Source organism: Dermochelys coriacea, chromosome 2 (assembly GCF_009764565.3).
Source record: "Dermochelys coriacea isolate rDerCor1 chromosome 2, rDerCor1.pri.v4, whole genome shotgun sequence".
NCBI lineage: Eukaryota > Metazoa > Chordata > Testudines > Dermochelyidae > Dermochelys > Dermochelys coriacea.
The window spans coordinates 206,149,897-206,172,369 of record NC_050069.1 but is presented as its reverse complement, the minus strand read 5'-3'; the positions used below and the strand labels follow the sequence as shown (position 1 = coordinate 206,172,369).

Here is a 22,473-nt window from a genome sequence, read left to right as displayed (position 1 = left end):
AGTAGGGTAGCTGTAAATAAGAGGGGAGAGGGTATAGCCCTTTGAGATGTCGTTTCTTTCAGCAAGCAAGAGGCACAGTGTGGCTGGTGACAGTGTGGGTTTCATGTTAGTTACAGCTTTAGTTAGCATCAGTCTATTTTTTTTTTAATCTCTTTGAATCAGAATAACTTGTAAGAACTTATAAAGTTCCCCCTTTTCCTGTAGTTCTTAGCATTTCAACAAGATTCCCAGGGTATCTGACATAATTATTCTTGAACAATGTTAAGTTACATTAAGTGCATATAAACAGAGAATTATGTGTCTATTGTCCTTTATGATTTGGAATTATCCATGTTAGCATAGCATATCAGGAGAGTATATAGCTAAAGGGTAGTTGGAGAGTTTTTTATGCTTCAAATGCTGCACATTCAAGAGAGTGTGACATTATGTCACAGGCCATAGGAGGGTTGGAGGAAATGTGTGGCTGTGTAGTTACAGTTAAGAACATCAGGAGTTCTAGGAATAGGAAAGAGGCATCCGGGCCAACATGCCAGTCCTTTTTTGGTTTGTTACTGAAGATTGGATAGTTCTGGTTAAATATTTTAGAATAGTAACAAAATCTTGCTAAAATTAAAACAATTTTCTGCATGGAAGTAAAAAGGGCAGTTAATTCAAAAGGAGAAAGGAACTTCAGCTGTGTGGTAGGTGGAGGTCATTTCTACATGGAATAATCATGGAGCAGTCTTTACGTGGGATTTCCAAATGCTTTCAGTGATATAGAAATATTGCTTGAAATCATCTTCATCCATAAAATTGGTTGTTATTATAGTGTATGTCATGATAGTTAAATAAAAGCAATCAATTAATATAATTGATTTTTAACATCTCAGATGTCATGTTCTACAGACGTATGTCTTTGTATGTATATAAATGATGTGAAAAACTAAATGAAGCAGGCTCATAAATCAAAAATGGAAGTTTAACTTTTTGTTAGATCAGAGTGTTTTGTCTTTTTAGTTTTATATAATTTTGTAACTTGAATACAGTCATTATTAAAACAAGGACATGAAGCTAGGTTATTACTATTAATTTAACATTATAAACATACAGCATAAGTTGTCTTTGGGCAAATTTTGCTTTGCCATAATAGTACATGTAATATCTAGCCACTGAAATATTTAAGACTGACTCCTGCTTCCCTACCATCTTCCAGGCATAGAAGTTCCTAAACTCAGCAGAACTTCTGTATGTGGTTCACTTGCGCAGGAGGGCAAGCCGCAGAGAAGCTATGCAGGGAGATTATGCAACTCTATTCTTTGATACCTCTCTGAGTTAGCTTGTGGGGGTGGAGGAGTTGTTGGGCATACGCCGGATGCTAGTGCAAGTCAAATACACTGATTCACTGGCCTAAACGTTGACATGAACGAAGTACGCAACGAGCATGAATGCTGCTGCAGCCCATGGCCTTTAATAGTTTTTGTATGAGCTTGGATGAGAAGGGAAGATTCTGTTCCCCCGCATCCTCTACCAAGTTCCCCTGGACAAGACCCTTTTACTTAAGCTTTGCACATGGGTTCAGGATTCTCCCCTTAGGAGAGAATTATTCCCCTGTTTTGTTGTGCAGTTGGTTGTTTTTTGCCTTAATGATGGCAAATTAAATATGGACTTGGCCCCAACCCTGCAAGAAACTCTGTGGGTGTGGATCCTGATACCCACACAGAGCTCCTTACAGGAATGTGGCCTAAGATATTACATGCAACACATTGCCATGTTAATGCAACACTGTTATTGATTATATAGTGTTTATACTACCTGTGGGCTCTGTCAGGGTTCCTTCCCCACTCTGAACTCTAGGGTACAGATGTGGGAACGCGCATGAAAGACCCCTTAAGCTTATTCTTGCCAGCTTAGGATAAAAATTCCCCCAAGGTACAAACTTTGCTTTGGCCTTGAACAGTAGGCTGCCACCACCAAGCATTTTAAACAAAGAACAGGGAAAGAGACCACTTGGAGACGTCTTCCCCCAAAATATCCCCCCAAGCCCTACACTCCCCCTTTCCTGGGGAGGCTTGAGAATAATATCGTAACCAATTTGTTACAAAATCATCAAAGACCCAAACTCCTGGATCTTGGAACAATGGAAAAATCAGTCAGGTTCTTAAAAGAAGGATTTTATTAAAAAAAAAAAGAAAAAGAAAAAAGGTAAAAATCATCTCTGTAAAATCAGGATGGAAAATACTTTACAGGGTATTCAGATTCAAAACACAGAGGATCCCCCTCTGGGCAAAACCTTAAAGTTACAGAAAAGAGGAATAAACCTCCCTCTTAACACAGGGAAAATTCACATAAAACAAAAGATAAACTAATCCGCCTTGCCTGGTTTACCTATACTGGTTGCAATATTGGAGACTTGGATTAGGATGGATTGGAGAAGATGGATTTCTGTCTGGCCTCTTTCCGTTCCAAGAGAGAACAACCAAGTAAACAAAGAGCACAAACAAAAGCCTTCCCCCCCCCACCCCAAGATTTGAAAGTATCTTGTCCCCTTATTGGTCCTTTGGGTCAGGTGCCAGCCAGGTTAGCTGAGCTTCTTAATCCTTTACAGGTAACAGGATGTTGCCTCTGGTCATGAGGGATTTTATAGCACTGTATACAGAAAGGTGGTTACCCTTCCCTTTATATTTATGACACGCCCCTCAAATCACAGATAGGTTGAAACACTGGCTGTGATTTTTCTCCTAGAGCTCCAGGAAGAACAGAATTAATAGGACACCTCTAAATATACTACTAACTATATAAAGACGAATAATATTTTCCACATATCAAGGACGATTTTAACCAGTTGATTCTGGGAAACTGTCATGGGAGAGCGCATCAGCCACTTTGTTAGAAGCTCCTGAAATGTGTTGTATTTCGAAATCAAAATCTTGGGGAGCTAAACTCCACAGAATAAGTTTTTTGTTATTTCCCTTGGCGGTAGGAAGCCACTGTAGCGCAGCATGGTTGGTTTGCAGGTGGAAACGCCGTCCCCAAACATATGGGCGTAGCTTTTCCTGAGCGTAGACAATGGCATAATATTCCTTTTCACTGATTCACCAGTGGCTTTCCCTCTCAGACAGCTTCTTGCTGAGAAACACGACAGGATAGAACTCTTGATTCGGTCCTTCCTGCATTAAGACTGCTCCCACACCACGCTCAGACGAATCTGTGGTTACTAGGAACGGTTTGTCAAAGTCTGGGGCCCTTAGCACAAGCTCAGACATGAGTGTTGCTTTAAGCTGGTTAAAAGCCTTCTAACACTGTTCAGTCCACTGAACTGCATTTGGCTGTTTCTTTTTGGTTAGGTCTGTCAGTGGGGCGGCGATTTGGCTGTAGTGCGGTACAAATCGCCTGTAACATCTGGCCAAACCTAAGAAGGATTGGACCTGTTTCTTTGACTTTGGGACAGGCCACTTTTGGATAGCATCCATTTTGGCCTCTAAGGGGTTGATAGTTCCTTGACCCTCCTGGTGTCCAAGGTAAGTCACTCTGTTTAAGCTTATTTGACACTTCTTAGCCTTAATGGTGAGTCCTGCCTCCCTTATGCGCTCAAAGACTTTTTGTAGATGTTACAGGTGTTCTGCCCAGGAATCCGAAAATATGGCCACATCGTCAAGGTAGGCGACTGCATAGTCTCCCAATCCTTCTAGGAGACCATCTACAAGTTTTTGGAAGGTGGCGGGTGCATTCCGCAGCCCGAAAGGGAGCACGTTAAATTCATACAGCCCGACGTGTGATGAAGGCTGACCTTTCCTTGGTGGATTCGTCTAGTCGTACCTGTTAGTACCCTTTGGTTAAGTCCAAGGTAGAGATGAACTGGGCCCATCCCAGTTTCTCCAATAGTTCATTAGTGCATGGCATTGGATAGGTGTCTGGGCGAGTTATAGCATTTAGCTTACGGTAGGTTTCTGCAGAGACTATCTCCCCATCTGGTTTGGGAACTAGAACCACTGGAGATGCCCATGCACTGCAGGTGGGGCGGGTTACACCCATCTGTAGCATATCCTGGATCTCCCGTTCTATAGCAGTTTTAGCTTGAGGAGACCCCCGGTACGGTTGGGCTCTAATTGGGTAAGCATTACCTGTGTCAGTGGCGTGGTATGCCCCTTCAGTCAGTCCTGGGGTGGCTGAGAACGTTGGCGCGTAGCTAGTGTGCAGCTCCTTGATCTGCTGTCGCTGCAAACGCCCAAGGGTCATGGAGAGGTTCACCTCTGCCACGCCACCAGCACTTTTCCCTTTGTAGTAGACACCTTCAGGCCACTCAGCGTCATCTCCGCCCTGGGCTGTAAACTGACAAACATTTAATTTTCTGGAATAAAAGGGCTTTAGAGAATTAATATGGTACACCTTAGGCTTTCAGTTGGAGGTGGGGAATGCTATGAGATAATTAACAGCTCCCAGGCACTCTTGGACCGTGAATGGCCCTTCCCACGATGCTTCCATTTTATGGGCCTGGAGCGCCTTTAAGACCATGACTTGGTCCCCTACTTTGAAGGAATGCTCTCTGGCATGTTTATCATACCAGGCTTTTTGCTCTTTTTGAGCATCTTTTAGGTTTTCTTTAGCAAGGGCTAAAGAGGTTCGGAAGGTGGTTTGTAGGTTGGTTACAAAGTCCAGAATGTTAGTTCCTGGAGAAGGCGTAAATCCCTCCCATTGCTGCTTCGCCAACTGTAATGGCCCCTTAACCTTGCGGCCATATACAAGTTCAAATGGTGAAAACCCTAAACTGGGATGTGGTACAGCTCTGTAGGCAAAGAGAAACTGCTGCAACACTAGGTCCCAATCGTTGGAGTGCTCATTTACGAATTTATGTATCATGGACCCCAAAGTTCCATTAAACTTCTCTACCATGCCATTTGTTTGATGGTGGTAAGGGGTGGCAACCAAGTGATTACCCCATGAGCTTCCATAGTTCCTGCCAGGAAATTAGTTCCCGCATCTGTAAGGATGTTAGAGGGCCAACCTACCCTGGCAAAAATGACTGTTAGTGCCTGGCACACACTTTTAGCCCTGATGTTGCTTAGAGCTGCTGCTTCCGGTCATCGGGTGGCAAAATCCGTGAAAGTCAGCTTTCCTCTGGGTGTCTTTTTCAGAAAAGGACCCAGAATATCCACAGCTACTCACTGAAATGGAACCTCAATGATGGGGAGTGGCTGGAGAGAGGCTTTGACCTGGTCTTGGGGTTTTCCCACTCTTTGGCATACCTCACAAGATTGGACATAGGCAGAAACATCCTTGCCCATTCTCTCCCAGTGGAATGACCTCTCCAAATGGTCTTTGGTCTTGTTCACCCCATCATGGCCACTAGGATGATCATGGGCTAAGCTCATGAGCTTTTCCCAGTACTTAGTTGGAACTACTAACTGTCTCTGAGGATGCCAGTTTTCCTAGTGCCCACCAGAAAGAGTTTCCTTGTATAAAAGTCCTCTTTCTACAACAAACCGGGATCGATTAGAAGAGTTGAGAGGTGGTGGGTTGCTCCGTGCCTCCAAGTTCTCTGGAGGCTTTCATCTGCTTCCTGTTCGACCTGGAACTATTCCCTTGATGCTGGAGACGACAGTTCCTCACTGGATTGTGGACCTGGGCTTGGTCCCTCTGGAAGTGATGCAGGTGACGGGGCTGTTTCCATTGATGGTGAACCACTCTCCGTTGGTGCACTATGGGGTATTTCAGGCTCTGGCTGAGCCTCTTGTGCAGGGTCATCTGCTGCTGCTGCCAGTGCAGGCTCGGTGGTGCCGTCTGGTGTTGGAGCTGTAGACGGGGTTGCAAGTGCTGGACTCAGTGCTGGCAATGGTTCTGGTGCTGGTTGTTTCGCCAGTTTCGGTTCGGGGACTGGCTTTGGCTGGGTCTCTGGGATTGGATCCACTGCGGCTGTTGCAGTCGTTGGCAGGGGATCCCGTCCCACCACCTCCATCTGGGTCTCTGGTAACACAGACGGGGCCCTGGTAGAAGGTTCAGGAACAGGGATAGGTATGGAAGCTTACTTGGTCTGGCTGCAGGTGACCATTCCCACCCTCTTGGCCAGCTTTACCTGGTTGGCCAAGTCTTCCCCCAGCGCCATAGGAATGGGATAATCATCATAGACTGCAAAAGTCCACATTCCTGACCAGCCCTTGTACTGGACAGGCAACTTGGCTGTAAACAAATCGAAAGAGTTGGACTTGAAGGGTTGAATCATCACTTGAGTCTCTGCGTTGATTAAGTTGTGGTCCACTAAGGATTGATGTATAGCTGACACCTGCACTCCAGTGTCCCTCCCCGCTGTAACCTTCTTTCTGCCCACACTCACAGTTTCCTTTCGCTCTAAGGGTATCTGGGAGGCATCTGGGCCTGAGGACCTTTGGTGTGACCCCGGTGCAACGAACTATAATCTGTTGGGGTTCTTGAGGCAGTTGGCCTTCACATGCCCCAGCTCATTACATTTAAAACATCACCCAGTTGACTGATCACTGCAGCGAGGTGGGTTGCTGGAGAACGATGTGGTGGGACAATAAGGTGTCTGGGGTTTTCCTTGGGATATAGGTGGGGCCTTGGGTTGCCCCCGGTGATAGGATTTTGTTTCGGGTTGCCCCTTCTGATATTCACTCCAACCGCTACTAGTTTTTTTTTCTTTTCTGTCACCTCCACCCAGTTGGCTCCAATCTCCCCCGCCTCGATTACAGTTTTGGGCTTCCCATCTAGGATGTACCTTTCTGTTGCCTCAGGAACACCCTCTAAGAATGGCTCCATTTGCATTAGGAAGGGCACTCTTCCGGAGATTTAACACTTGCTCCCAATATCCAGGCATTCCAATGTTTCACAATGTGGTAGGCATGTTGGGTAAATGACACGTCTGGTTTCCACCTTAGGGCTCTGAACCGCCGACGAGAAAGCTCGGGTGTTAGCCCCATTCTGACTCTCGCCTTGGCTTTAAACAGTTATACTTGTTCATGTGTTCCTTAGACATTTCAGCCACCACCTCAGCTAAGGGTCCACTGAGCTGCAGCCTCAGCTCTACCATGTATTGGTCTGTAGAGATGCTGTACCCAAGGCAGGCCCTTTTGAAGTTTTCTAAGAAGGCCTCAATATCATCGCCTGCCTTGTAGGTGGGGAACTTTCTGGGATGGGAAGCGGTAACTGGAGAAGGATTGCTAGGGTTGGTTGGTATATTCTGCTGAGGCCTTGCCTTCTCCATCTCCAGTGCATGCTTCCTCTCTTTTTCTTTTTCCTCCATAGCTCTCTTGTGGGCAGCTTCCTCTGCCTCCACCTTGGCTTTTTCTGCCTCTACCTCCAAGCGCCTTAAGGCCATCTGTCTATCATGCTCTTTTTTGTTTCTCTTCAGCTTTGAATCTGGCCAGCTAATTTATTAGCTGCTTCACTGGAAGTCATTTTCCTGCTTTCTTGTGCTTAACTCTAGCTATACCCAGGAGTTAGGCAAAAAAACTTGTGAATTTCCCTGCAGGAGGTTAACTACCCTGTCTTTAGGTAGAGAAAACTCCAACTCAAAAAAGAAAAATCCCTTTGTAAAAAAACTAATACCTCTCTCTCCAGGCAAATAAACAGAAAACCCTCTAGCTGCTTGCAGCTTATAAAAAACCCTCTTCATGTCTGCTTTTAGTTCAAAATGATCTCTGGTTCAAAATGATCCCACCGCTCTGCCAATGTGTCAGGGTTCCTTCCCCACTCTGAACTCTAGGGTACAGATGTGGGGACCTGCATGAAAGACCCCCTAAGCTTATTCTTACCAGCTTAGGTTAAAAACTCCCGCAAGGTAGAAACTTTGCCTTGGCCTTGAACAGTATGCTGTCACCACCAAGCGTTTTAAACAAAGAACAGAGAAAGAGACCACTTGGAGACGTCTTCTCCCAAAATATCCCCCCAAGCTCTACACTCCCCCTTTCCTGGGGAGGCTTGAGAATAATATCGTAACCAATTTGTTACAAAATCATCAAAGACCCAAACTCCTGGATCTTGGAACAATGGAAAAATCAGTCAGGTTCTTAAAAGAAGGATTTTATTAAAAAAAAAAAGAAAAAGAAAAAAGGTAAAAATCATCTCTGTAAAATCAGGATGGAAAATACTTTACAGGGTATTCAGATTCAAAACATAGAGGATCCCCCTCTGGGCAAAACCTTAAAGTTACAGAAAAGAGGAATAAACCTCCCTCTTAACACAGGGAAAATTCACATAAAACAAAAGATAAACTAATCCGCCTTGCCTGGTTTACATATACTGGTTGCAATATTGGAGACTTGGATTAGGATGGGTTGGAGAAGGTGGATTTCTGTCTGGCCTCTTTCAGTTCCAAGAGAGAACAACCAAGTAAACAAAGAACATAAACAAAAGCCTTCCCCCCCACCCCAAGATTTGAAAGTATCTTGTCCCCTTATTGGTCCTTTGGGTCAGGTGCCAGCCAGGTTATCTGAGCTTCTTAACTCTTTACAGGTAACAGGATGTTGCCTCTGGTCATGAGGGATTTTATAGCACTGTATACAGAAACGTGGTTACCCTTCCCTTTATGTTTATGACTGGCTCCAATCAAGATTGAGACCCCATTGTGTTAGACACTAAACAAACTCATATGAAAATGTGGACCCTGGCCCAAACATCTTGCAATCTGGGTACGAGACTGTAATTAAAAAAACAAACAGTTAAAGCTATTGTGCTTTTTACTGTCTGTTTTTAATTATTTTGGAAATACAACGATGTTATGATAGGGGCTGTATACATTTTTAGGTTAACAGAAATTTGGGCCTTAATCTCGCAAATTACTTCATGTAGGCAGATTCTTACTGACTTTAGTGGAACTGTGCACAGGTGCAATGGTCTGTTTAGGCTAAATTCAGTACAGAGTCAGTACAATAGGGATTTTCATTCTGTGATGACACAGAGGAAAATGCAACATAATACTGAATTTGGCAAATAATACAGTCTAACAGCAAGGAATCCATTTCTTTTTTTTCTGTATTGCTTCTCCAATAAGAAAATGTAAATAAGCTGAATTTGTGTACTGTTTTCTGAATGCGCATCTGGTATGTCTCATTGTCTGTTACTGCATATATACTGTATTGCCATATAATGAAAGACCCCCTGTTGGAATGTATCCTGATTTAAAGTTACTGCTAACTTTGAATTTTCTTACTCTTCTTTTAAAAAAGGCTATGTCTGTTACAATACTTACTCTTTTTTAATTTAAGATATGTAGTTCTTTTTAAAGATTAAAGAGAGAAAATATAAATAACTTGTTTCAATAAGCACTTAAAATCAGCATTTATCTGAATGTCTCATCCTAAAAAATATATAATATGTGTTCACCTCTGGGCTGGGACTAAGCATGAGAATTTCAGTCGGAAGGTAGATATTTTAGAAAGTCACACTACTGAAAATAGGGGCTTAAACTGAAAAAAATATTTTAACACTAACTAGCTAATGAATAAGTGCATTCTAGCAAGAATATATTAAAAAACTGCCGAGCTTGATGGTGTTTGTGCAGAACACAGAAAGATATCCATGTGGTTAAATACTGAATCCATGCCAGCATCAAACAGAATCAGGGATGTCTGCATTCAAAAGTAGTAGTCCTACCTATCAAACTGCTTTGTATGCTGGTAGTAATCTATTTGAGGCTTGAAAGTGAAATAATCTTGTCTACAAAAAATCTGTGTTTCACAGGCTCCTGTTTCTGTGGAGGTGTCTTCCGTGCAATTACTAACCAGGTCTATTTCTGCTTAGCTATTAAAACTAGATAAGAACAGGCATATTAAGACTAGCAGATCCTTGCTTTTTCTTCCTCTAACTTCCATAATTTATTGTTTCTGGAGGAACTTGAACATCTGCTCTATTATTATGTGAGCATGTTAGACCATTAGTTTTAAAATCATAAATCACTGCACAGGTGAAAAGTTAGGGCATGTTATTGCTGCAGGAACATTATTTTGTTCTGGCACAACAGAGCTCACAAAGTCCAAGCTCTCTAGAGAGTATAACAATTTAATATGACTTCTCATTTTTCAGAGATCCGTTTTGAATTAATCACTATGTTAGCATGGCTATTATAGCAACACTTGCATTACTTGGTCATTACCTGGTTCTTACATTATTGAAGAATCAAAGGATTATGTTTGTAAATTGCATTACTGTAAATTACCGTGAACACTTTCCTCTCTTTGGAAAATTGAGGAAGTCAGAAGTGGAAAATGGTTATACAGTTCTGAAACTCAGCTGGTCCTGGTGAAACCTAAACAGGGCTTCCTAGTTTTTTCATGCACAAGTGGAATTTGATCAGGGTAGTCCAATGGCTGTCAGAGTTCATAACAGTGATGAATGATGGTATAACCAGATCTGTACCTGAAAACATTCAAAGTGCTTTGGTGAATGCTTAAATCGGTGAGAAAAGTATGTCCTATATATGCTCAGTACATAACTTTGCAAACGTTCATAACTTTAGGCTGTAACCAAGTGTCTTCAAATGGACTCATTCACTATAAGGTACATGTCAGCTTGGAAAGTTTAAAGCAGCCACTGGAAAACTATTATATGAAACACCTAAAGAATTTTCATGTAATGTAGAAAACAGTTCCCCCATGCTTTGATAACACAAAAGCCAGTTGAATGTATTTTCTTCAAACTTTTCAAAAATATCCATCTCTGGGCTAACACCAAACATGAGGAGCCTGATTCTCCATTGCTTGGCACATTATGTTGTCTCTTAGCTCTGTGCTCGGTAGATGTAAAATGCTGTTGGTTAAGCATGGTAACACTTTGTACCCTCTCTGCATAGGGGTAAGTGATGACATAATGTGCAAGGCATGGAAAATCAACCCCAAGAAATTTGCAAGGTACAATTCTCTGAAATTGACAAGGAAGTATAACAGGAGCTTATCATGGAAAATGCTAGCTTAGTGCTGACACTGACACTTTGAATGATCAAGAAAGCGGTCAGTTGTGTCTGTTTTGCTATTTAAATATAATGAAATATCCATCATTTACATTCCTGGTAATTGCAAAGTCTTTCTAGTGTGGTAAGTTAGGGAGAACTAGAATTACAATGTTTATGCTTGGTTCCTATAGCTGTGTGAAAGCACAGGGAATGACAATGAATTAATTAATACAATAATTAATTTACTGAGATAGTATCTAGCTTAAATAGATCTATTTAATAAATTATAAGCATGATATCTTGACTATTGAACCACTTGTTAACTGTATCACATTTTGCCTTTGTTATAAAATCACAGACAGGACTGCAGCATATGGCATTGGATCATAATGTGTTGGGACCTTTGTTTCCTTGCTTATTCCCTTGTTAAAAGGCATTGAAGATATGTTGCTTTCTTTACTAGCACAGTATTATGCAATGAAAAGTGTACATAATCTCTGACACTTCTTGCTGTGTATAAAATAGTACTGGCAGCTGTTAAACTTTTTGCCCAAATCAGTTACATTTTTAAAATGCACTTGGGAAGACTGTTTTTCTTTTCTTCCCTGTATAAAATCTATGTGCCTGTTAAAGTCATCATGCAAGTATACAAGGAAAATACCATGGGCACAGGAAGTTGGGGTGTGGGGTTGGGAGGTTATATATCAGGAGAACAAAGAATATCTTTGGCAACTTAATTCCAAAGAGAATACCGGCTTCTTATGGGGTTATTTTGAGTAATTCCAAAAGCATTTGTCAAATTGTAGCTGGAATTTGATCAGGAAGTTGCTTACTATTACTACGAATACATTTCTGTATGGTAGTTTACAAATCAGAGTCTTTTAAAAATAAATTATCTTGTATTCTAGGGCCTGAGCCTGCCAACAGTTTTGCACATGCTTAGCTCTATTCCCGGGTAGTTCCACTGATTTCAGTGAAACTATTCATACTATATCTATAGTTAAGTTAAGCACGTGTGTGTTTGCAGAATCAGGTCCTAAAGGATTGATCCAGTTCCCATTGAAGTCAGTGGGAAGATTGATACTAACTTCAATAGAAGATGAATCGTTTCTTAAATTAGTATGTTAATGTTGGGGAGACTGTCATTGTTTGTTTGATACAGCAATGAGTGGCAGAAATGTGGCCCATTGAGACATCTCATGCAGCTTGCAAGGTAGAAGCAGAATGTTCTTATTAGTGGACTTTTTGTATATCTCCTTCTGCTTCCATTGTGTGTGTTTGCCATGCTGAATCTGCTGCCGTTGTCACCTGCAGTCATTCCACATACAGCATGTCTTCCTACACTGCAGGTGCCTCTGTCATTCTAGGTGAACTGCTTCAGTGTAGCTCAGCTGTGCATCAGAGAGCAGGAACAAGATGGGGAGAGTGATCGTAATAATGTTGATCAAAGGATGAGACAAATGGTGAAGGGTAAAGGAGGATATAAAAAACTGGCAAGAAGAGGGAACAGACAACTGGAGGAGAGAAAAAGAGGGCTAAAAACTTAAGTAGAAGATAAAAAAAAAATACAGATAGAATTGATGCTGCTAGAAATGACCTCTTTCTGCCAGTCACAGACAGAAGATAATGGCTATTCTGGGGATGGAGCTGATGCTGCGGTTAGGAAGTTGGTGCCAAAACTGATCAACTTCTCTAGAGGAAAAAAAAACTGCACAAAAACCCGATTCCTGAACAATCCCTAATAAATAGGTGTCTCTATTGCCCTTAAATATCTCCAATACTGGCAATTTCATACCATTTTCCATTGACAATGATTCTTAAATTTTATTTGATAACAGGAAAATTATATTAAATATTTAAGATTATTGCAGCACTACTGGCCTGTCTTTGACTAGTGACGATAATTGATCCCAGTATCTTTATAATATCCATGTATATATTTATAGATTCTTACTGTGTCTTCCAAGAGCTCTCTTCTGCAGTATGAATGTGTTAAAATCTGCAAACAGTTGAAACCCACAGCCTTAAACAGAAATCAAAGTGCACAATCCTTAATCTGGTAAAATTCCCATTGGTTTAGGTGGGCGCTTTGCCACTATCAGGAATTCAGAAGTAGGTATACAAGTAAAAATATTTAGCCTCTCCTGATTCCTGACATTAATTCATTAGAGAAATAACAGTCACAATCTACCTTGAAATTACTTCTTACGCACAGTGGATGAAATCAAGACTCTATATAAATCAGTGGGAGTTTTGCCACTTAATTCGGTAGAGGCAGGATTTCACCCATGGTCTTTAAGTTGGTAGATTCAATACACAGGTCACTATATGTTAACTGAGTTTTTTATAACTGTCAGCTACAACATTTTGAAAGCAATAAAAACTTTGCTTTGTGCTGTTCAAATATTTGTCAATATCCATAGCCAAATTGTGTTATATTAGAAATGGGCAAACCAGGTAGGATAAAATAGAGAATGGCCCAAACCTTTTTTAGGAACTCCAAATAAAGCGAAAGCAAACCTTGCTCTCAATAAAGTTTTATGATTCTAGCCAGGACTGGTAATGTTGAAATACACAAGAGAGGCTACTCTGAAAAGTGTTTCTCCCCTGGAAGTAACTGCCAGAAATCTCATGAAATTATCAGCCCAATTTTGCTAACCCAGAAAGTTTGAATAGTTTTTATGAAGTGCAGTTGGATAAGCTTCCAAATGTTTGGGTCGAGCCAAGCAACCAAATCTCTGTTGGGTTACTTATCTCTGATTGTTTAAGTAATTAAAAAAAACTCCACACCCAATATGGTGGCAATATGGATACATTTATTAAATAACTTAGATTTTTATAGCACCTTTTTATCTACAAGTACTAACACACTTGCCCTACTGTAATGAACACATATATTGGAATCATCACTGGACTACAGCCACTTTTGGGGTGGAATGGAGCAACTGTTTAACAGTGTTCAGCCCAACAGTTTAAGAGAGGAAGTGAAGAATGTTACGTCCAGTTGATTCTACTGTGGATGAATAGAATATAATGACCTCTACTGGAATTTGCTCCGGAACCTAGGGTTAACATCCATACTCTTGCAAATAGACATGATGATGAAATCCTAGCCCCATTGAAATCAATGGCAAAAATCCCATTGATTTCAATGGGGTCTGGATTTCATCTAAGGCTTTAATGTGCACAAGTGGTCAGGCCCTCCATTGTACTCTAATTTAAAAGGTGGTACTCCAGCAACAGACAGTATCCCGAACACAATGTTGAGGCATAAGATTAGTATTGAATCAGAGGGAAGAGTGCTAAAAGACCAACTATTTAATTGGAGAGTGGAACTTCCCTCCATTGAAAGAACCTGATTACACAACTTGCAGGGATTGTTCCTGTGAGAACAGTTCTTTGTAAGAAAAGGACCAAACAATCCAAGTTTGCCAGAAACATGGTCCCCACTTCAATTTTTCCTGGGGTACAGAACTGGAGAATAGCAACACTGCTGTTTCTGGAGAAACAGCAAATCTTGAAAATGTGACTTGAGAGGGTGTGTAGAAGACTTTGTGCATGCTGCAAATCAAAACAAAAACAAAACACCCCACCTTTTTTGGATTAAAGGACTCAAGCGCTACCCTTACTCAAACACCTGAGTGATAGAAAAGTAGACAATGACCTTGCATTTCCATTAAGCAACTCTTTATTTAACACAAGCCAATGATTGACTTTGCTAGTGATTATGCATCAAAATCAATGTTTAGCTCTTAAATAAAATGTCTCTCTCTGAGTGGTTGACTTAGTGTACACGTTATTCAAAGGAAACTCCTTGTGTGGGTCCTTCCCTTCTACAAATGAATGCATTCACTTCTTTATGTCAGACTGAGTTGATCTCTACCTTCATTTGTTTTCAGATAATGGGGGCACTTTAACCTGTGTTTCTCATCACTGTAATCTTAATGCACTTCTTCATGGTGAATTTAATTATAAGTTTCTTCCGTTCCTAGTTTAGAGCTAGAGGATCATATTCTGTTCTACTGCATTAGTGCAAATCCATTAAAGTCAGTAGACTTGACTCACAACCATGGTCATAGGGGGTGTAAATGGCAGCAGCCTTCTGCACCAACACAGAAAGCTGTGCCTCAAAATGGAGGTGAGAAGTGGACGAGAAGCTGGATATGAGTCAACAGTGTGCCCTTATTGCCAAGAAGACTAATGGCATATTGGGCAGCATTAGTAGGAGTATTGCCAGCAGATCGAGGGAAGTGATTATTCCACTCTATTCAGCACTGGTGAGGCCACATCTGGAATATTGTGTCCAATTTTGGGCCCCCCACTACAGAAAGGATGTGGACAAATGGAGAGAGTCCAGTGGAGGGCAGTGAAAATGATTAGGGGGCTGGAGCACATGACTTCTGAGGAGAGGCTGAGGGAACTGGGCTTATTTAGGTTGCAGAAGAGAAGAGTGAGGGGGGATTTGATAGCAGCTTTCATCTACCTGAACGAGGGTTGCAAAGAGGATTGAGCTCGGCTGTTCTCAGTGGTAGCAGATGACAGAACAAGGAGCAATGATCTAAGTGCAGTGGGGGAGGTCTAGGTTGGATATTAGGAAAAACTATTTCACTAGGAGGGTGGTGAAGCACTGGAATGGGTTCCCTAGGGAGGTAGTGGAATCTCTATCCTTAGAGGTTTTAAAGACCCGGCTTGACAAAGTCCTGGCTGGGATGATTTAGTTGGGATTGGTCCTGCTTTGAGCAGGGGGTTGAACTAGATAACCTCCTGAGGTTTCTTCCAACCCTAATCATCTATGATTCTATGAGTCATGTCCAGGGAAGAGTAGCTGGCATTTGCAATGTCATCTTGGAATGGGGCTCCAGCAGGGAAGGGCTGCTTTGATTTGCAGCCTGGGCTCCACTGGAAACCTGCTGGAGAAGTATGGAGTCAGATCATCCCCTAGGTCATGGTTTCTTAAACTTCATTGCACCGCGACCCTCTTCTGACAACAAAAATTACTACAAGACCCCAGGAAGGGGGACCGAAGCCTGAGCCCCTCTGCCCTAGGGGGTGCTGAAGCTTGACGGCTTCAGCCCTGCGTGGGGGAGCTTGGACTTGGGCTTCTGCCCTGGGCCCCAGAAAGTTTAATGACAGCCCTGGTGACCCCATTAAAATGGGGTCGTGACCCACTTTGGGGTCCTGACCCAGAGTTTGAGAACTGCTGGTCTAGGTGCCAATATTATATACCTTCCTGGGTCAGTGCTGCTCTCTTTTGTGGCAGTGTTGCCTGGTTGTTAGCTTCCTGGTGGAATGGGAGTTGCAGACTGTGCATAAAGATGTGGAGCTCTTAATATGTATATTATAAAGGGTACATCAGTCTGTGGCACTTTGTATTTCTGTTGAGCTGCATATCACTATTAAACTCATAGGACTTCCTTTGTACCACTCCATTTAGTCTCTCAGGACTCTAATACCCACAGAGACCGTCTCCTATTTTATGATCAGGATAATCTCTTACAGAGAAGAGAGAATTTGTGCGCTCTTTACTTTTGTTCGTTCTTATTTTAATTTTAAAAAGTCATTAGACTGAAAGTGTCAGTTTGCTCTTTGTGTATGAAGAAACATAACATCTGGTACTTAAAAATTGCATGGTTTGGTTTCTGTTGGAATTAAAATTCCAAATGAGTAATTCTGAACATAAAAGCCCATTCCAAAGTGTTTCCAATTGTGGTTTAAGTATAGCAGAAAAATGAATCTTGCTATGTAACATGTATATACTTTTCTCTGTTTTTGTCTATTTTACTTGTGTGTGTCTATTGTGTTGTCTTTGTAACATTTGTGGTGCACGTGTACCAGCAATTTCAGCTGTTCTTTAGTGTTTGACAGGAGCAAGTGGTGGATACAATTAATCATATTGTCTGTTCTTCAGATCATGAAAGATGCTTCATAAGACTGATTTTCCAATGTATCTTTATTTTTATAATTCTTGTACTTTTCCCATGATCTAAAGATTTTGGTTTGACTGAATATTTTAAAGAGTAGAACTCGGCAATATTTTTAAATTATAGCAGAAATAATATTTGATTATCTAAAACTGATTTTGAAAACTAGGAGCACAGTTAATGGTTTGCCTTTTTTCTTCTATTAATCAACAAATTATATGTACATATCATCCATCATGCCTTTCTGTGCATTTTCAGAATAACTTACACAACTCGCAAGCTGCCCTGGCCCCTGAAAATGTCAATTACAAAATAATATTTTTTTAAAATTGCACAGAAATTGACTTGTGTAACCCAGTTAAAGTGTGTGGATGCTGTACAATTATTTCTCCGTAATACATTCAGACTGACTGAAGAGGTCTGACTTTTCATACTGTCTTCATTGTTATATCATAGTGATGGTGCAATATGAAAATCTGATGGTTGTAGGAGTAGAACTCTATTTCTGAAAAGGGAATTTTGTGCTGCATAAGCGAAGGCATTTTACCTTGGTGCAAGGAGGTAATAGTTCCTCTTTATACATCTGGTGCAATTGCATCTGAAATGTTCCAGGAATCCCATTATCAGAAAGAGATTAACAAACTGGATAGATTTCAAAAATGTTCAAAGACTGGTGGACTGACTTATGAGGAAAGATGAAAACAGCTAAACAAATATATCTAGGCTAAATTATGTGTGCCTGTGGGGTCATAATTCTACAAATATTTCACAGGTGCAGATGCCAAGGAGGTTAAATAATTCTATTTAGCCTGGTACAAGAAGGTATAACTAGGAGAAATGGGATCAAATTAAGAAAGGCAAAAATTAGGCTGAATATCAGAAAACCTTCCTAACAGTTAGAGCTATTAGACTATGAAAGAGTTTCCCAAGGGATGTAATACAAGCCTAGTTATTTGGGACACTTAAAATTAGACTGCACAAAGTACTAAGAAATGTACAATCTTGCTTTGGCAGGGAGATGAACTAGAAAACCTAGTAGCTCTCTTCAGTCTCTAAAATCTGTGACTTCAGGGTCTGATCCTGCACCATGAAAGTCAATCAAAGTTTTGCCACTGACTTCAGCAGTACTGGGATCGAGCCCTCTGCCCATACTAACTATGGCCAGCTGGCTTCTCCTTTTCTCTCCTTGCCCCCACAAACTGCCAGCCTGTTACCTCAAATGCTAAATTTCTCACCCCTTTTGTTCCTTATTCCCAGGGAAGGCTCAGCCCTCTCCAACTTCAATTAAAAAACATAACTGTATGCGTACAGTGTAAAACTGCCTTCCCTAGCCCTCCTCGGCACTCCCAGATTGAGTAACAATATTGGCAATGGGGGAAGGGAGATATAACTCTCTAGTAAAAGAACTCTAGTTCTTTTAAATAACTTTGAAAGGGAAAAATAAATCGTTTGATGAAAAGAGATGGATCGGGGAGGGGGAGAGTTGTACAAATATACAATGAGCGTTTTTTAAAATGCTACAGTGAGAGCAGAAGCAGCAAAGGGTTAGAGTGTGGAGAGAGAGAGTGAGAGAGCACGCATTATTGATGATACCTTGAAGGGCTTCCCGCTTACATTGGTGTTAGCAATCTCCTAGGCACATTTCCTTTTTAGATTCAGAGTTTATTTAACCTGCAATATGAGTATTTGTTACCAAGGAGTACCCTCCAGTTGTTATTTGAAGACACAATCTTTGTTTTAACCAATAGTGGGGTGGGCAGGAAGTTGAGTGCAGTGTAATCTTTAACCAAGAAATCAAGCTAATAAATGTGTAAGTGAAAATAGGAAAGATTTTATTGCTTCGTACCAAGAGAACCTGGTGTACTAACCACACATCAGTGACATAAGTAGAGATGAGGTTCACTTACTGATACATAACAATCCTATTCACTAACATTTGTAGATCCTACAGTAATGGACCTCTATTTTAAGAGCTTGATTTTCACTATAGGACTTCATCGCTGCTTCCACTGGAGTGTGCACATCTTTGGGAATGTACCCATTTCCCTAGCACTAACCCTGCTGTGTGCAAATAACAAAGCCTGCACCTCCGCAGTCCAGTTGGGCAAATTGAAATTTTACATGCAAAACCCATTGCCTCTGCACAGACCCGTCAGAATCTGTCTGCTACGCATGCTAGTCGTGCTGGAGACAAGTGAGCATCAGTGGACATGAAGGGGGCTGAAGAGGTGATGTCAGCTAGGGATTCTGAGCTTGAAGGGGGAGGCTGGAAAGGGTGCTGAGTATGGGGCTGACAAGGTTTGTAGGAAAGTCAGCTAATAGGCTTTTTAAAGGTCAAGCCTGGAAATAATGAACTGATTTACATTTCTTTCTCCTACCTGTCAGCCCCTCCAGAATATGCTTTACCCCCCCCCCCCGCCATGCCAGTATGTGTTCTGTAGCCTCCCCTCCCCCCCAAAAAAAGGTTTGTTTTTTTCACTCAGAATATTTTCCAAACCCAATTCATATTGAAAATGTAAAGTCCAGTGTGGCAGAGTAGAAAAAAAGAAACAGAAACACTATCGGTAGATAAGACTCATTGCCCTTCCAGGCATGTCCAATAGGAGGGGTACAAGGCTACTCTGGCTTTGTATGTGGGCTAACAGACAATTCAATGCAGGCCTGTAGACCCACTGGCCAGAGATCAGTCCTGTCCTCTCTGGTCTCATTGGGGGCACCTCCAAATTGTTCTCCTGTCGTTCAGATGTGTGCCTGTGTCTCACCTGCTACTTTTAGGCTGTTCACCCTGTTCTCTGCTGCTGCGGGCCTCCTGCAACGAACAATCTGCTTCCAGGCTTAGCTTTCAGCTTTTGGGGCCTGATCTTCCCTCCCCAGCCAGCTGGGCTGTCACCACTTGCCGGCTGTTCACACTTACCTACAACCCAGTGGCTCTCTCCCTATTTGCCCAGTCTCTGTGTGTCACCTCTTTGTCCACTTCACTTAGCATCATGGAGCCCTCTGCTGGCTGGATGCTGAAATGAGTCCCTAATGTTACTAGCAGGATGCGTGGTCAATATTTTTCTTTCAGCTCATGATGGAAGGGGATGGACTCGGAAGTGTCACTACAGAGTCAGTATGGTCACTACAATACTGAAAAAAGACATTGTTTAATCTAAAACCCTCTTGATGATTTAAAAAAAAAATTGGCTGGGTCCTCTGGTCCTGGTGCTGAGGATTTGTCCCATCTCTCATTGATTCACTCTGTCATGGTATTTATTGCTTTTTCTTTAGTAAGATAAACTTGGGCATTGTAATGTCTACTGTTTCGCCAGCTAGAAGCCATAATAACAGATGAATTGCTAGTATTGCGAGTTTAAATATCCCACAGCAGAGCTTTTAATATTGTCCTAACACTAAAGGTAGTGTGATGCCAAACTGAATAATTTGGTCTTTCCTTGGATGACTCAGTGACCCATAAACCTCTCAGTGCCAACTGGCAAGGGGTTTACAGGAATGTCCTGATCCTGGTATGTACATTCTGGTTCACCAAAGAATGTCAGGTGAAGTCTTAAATAAAAGCCAGGTAACATTGGTCATTAATATCATTGTGAAATGTATGTACAGATGCTATGTAAGGAATTATGTATGTATCTTTGAAATATGTTCTAAAGTCTGTGTCAGGGCAGAGATAACAAACACATTTTCTGTCAGACAAAAGATATTTGTTCACCTGTCTCTGTTCGCATGTTAATTAAGCATTGTAAGCTAACACAATGGAAGCTCCATTTACATATGAAGTCAGTGGGGGGAGGATGTGAAATAAACAGGGAGGCAGCACACCAGAGAATAAGCCACATGTGTGTGGGGGAGAGTGGGGGGCGGCGGCGGCGCTGGCTATCATGAGTCTGAGTTTGGAGGATATAAGGAGAAGGCAAGGAAAACACCCCTTTATCCTGCACCTAGGAAGTAATTGAGCGGTGCAACTACATTCATGAAAATGGGATCACAACCAGCCTTGGTTGAAATTCTGCAAAGGACCTTTGAGGTGAGATAAACTTCTGTAGACAGAAGGTTAGTCTGATAGGTGTAGTCTCTAGAAAGCATGTTATGATTTTCTTTTATATGTAATCTTTCCATTATCCTTACTCACTATCTCTTGACTCTTTGATAGTAAACTTATTGTTGTTTTTCACTGTAAATATATCTGAATCCTGTGGTACTATATAAGGAGCTGATCCTGAGATGAATCATATAGGCTGGTGTGTATGATGTTCCCTTGGGGATAGCCGGCCTGGTATTTCTGTGAGTGTTCAGCGGAGAAGGGGCTGGATGCTACGGGGCAATGCTTCCAAGTGGTTTGGGGACTGAGGTGCACTTATTAAACTGAAAAGCAAAGTAAAGGCTAGCATTCCCAGAGGAGAGTGCTTAAGTGGATAACAGGCTGATAGAGTCATGGAGCTGAAACCAATATAAGCACAAGTAAGTTTCCTTCATGCTGGAGGCAAGATGGTAACAAGGTGGCTCTCAGTCGTGGGCACCCTGAGAACCGGCATAGCCATCACTCAACTAAATCCAGCTAGGAATTTTGGCACACATGGGTAGCAAATGATAGGAAAAATCTGGCAGTTGTATTTCATGAGCATCAGTGAAATACTGTGAAGAGCGCCATACTTAAAAAAACCCTAGACCCATGAACCAATCACCCAAAACCATAATACTAAACTTGACCTATATAACACACATTCAAAATCGGTGATTATTTAAAATCTAAACAATCTACCTCAGAGTTAAATTATTAAAAATAATGTATTTTAAAATTATTTTCCCAATCTTTGCAGTCGTCCAGAATCTGCATTTGTAAATTATTACCCTCATCCTTTTTGTAAATTATTACCCTCATCCTTTTATTGGAAAATGGAAAATACCTTTTTTTTTTCTTGATTTTGGTATATTACTAAAAAATTCTGAAAATAAATTTAAAATTAAAAAATGACAGTGATGCTATACATATCTGACTAACACCTGAAATTTCTAGTGATTGGAGTGCTGTTCCTTGGAAGTAGTAATGCACTTAATGAAACTCTATTCTGGAAAATTGTTTCTTTGTTTATTATTCAGTCATGGTTTGTTTGTTTTATTGGACCTAATCCAAAAATCCTTACAAAGGTCTTTATCTATCTATAGAAATACAAAACTCCTTAAAATGGAGTTTCGTCGTAATAAGGGCTTCAAGATTTGTCTTATTGTAATTTGTTCTTTTTAGCATAATTGCATTTCAGGTTATGAGCTGGATTAATCTCATAGCTGAAGTTGGACAGGTTGGCATCTGTACATTTAGAATTCATGGAAGCTGTCCAGCTATGTGAACGGGCTCTTTACAGATATCTGAAGATAAGATTCATCTAATGAGGGCTGTTCATACTGTAGTACTAGAGGCTGTAGGGTTCAAAAGTCTTCAGTCTGCTGAGAGTTAGCCATTTGGCTGGGACTGTTTGCAGTATGTAATGACATTTTCTTCCCGCCTCAGGACTTAGAGTTCAACTGGACTCTTTCATAGCGGAGTGCAGCTAGAAACTTGACAGATGCCTGTGCCGCCACCGCCTCCCCCTCCTCCTCCACCACCTCTCCCAGCTTCTGGAGGACCACCCCCAGCACCTCCACCACTGCTATCTTCATTACCTCTGGTAAGATCTGCTT

At 41.4% G+C, this 22,473-nt stretch overlaps 1 protein-coding gene across 4 annotated transcripts in view; it reads left to right on the top strand.

Annotated features, from left to right (window-relative positions):
• WIPF3 (WAS/WASL interacting protein family member 3) overlaps positions 1 to 22,473 on the top strand; it is a 74,087-nt gene that overhangs the window by 1,022 nt on the left and 50,592 nt on the right. For 3 of the 4 annotated variants that reach the window (XR_006279340.1, XR_006279341.1, XM_043509113.1), the window contains exon 2: positions 22,296 to 22,460. Coding sequence is in view for 2 of the 4 variants with exons in the window: in XM_043509113.1 (XP_043365048.1) it covers positions 22,359 to 22,460 (102 nt within the window). In the remaining 2 variants the exon portion in view is untranslated. The remainder of the gene's footprint in view (positions 1 to 22,295; positions 22,461 to 22,473) is intronic. The other variant, XM_043509114.1, reaches the window with a different exon arrangement.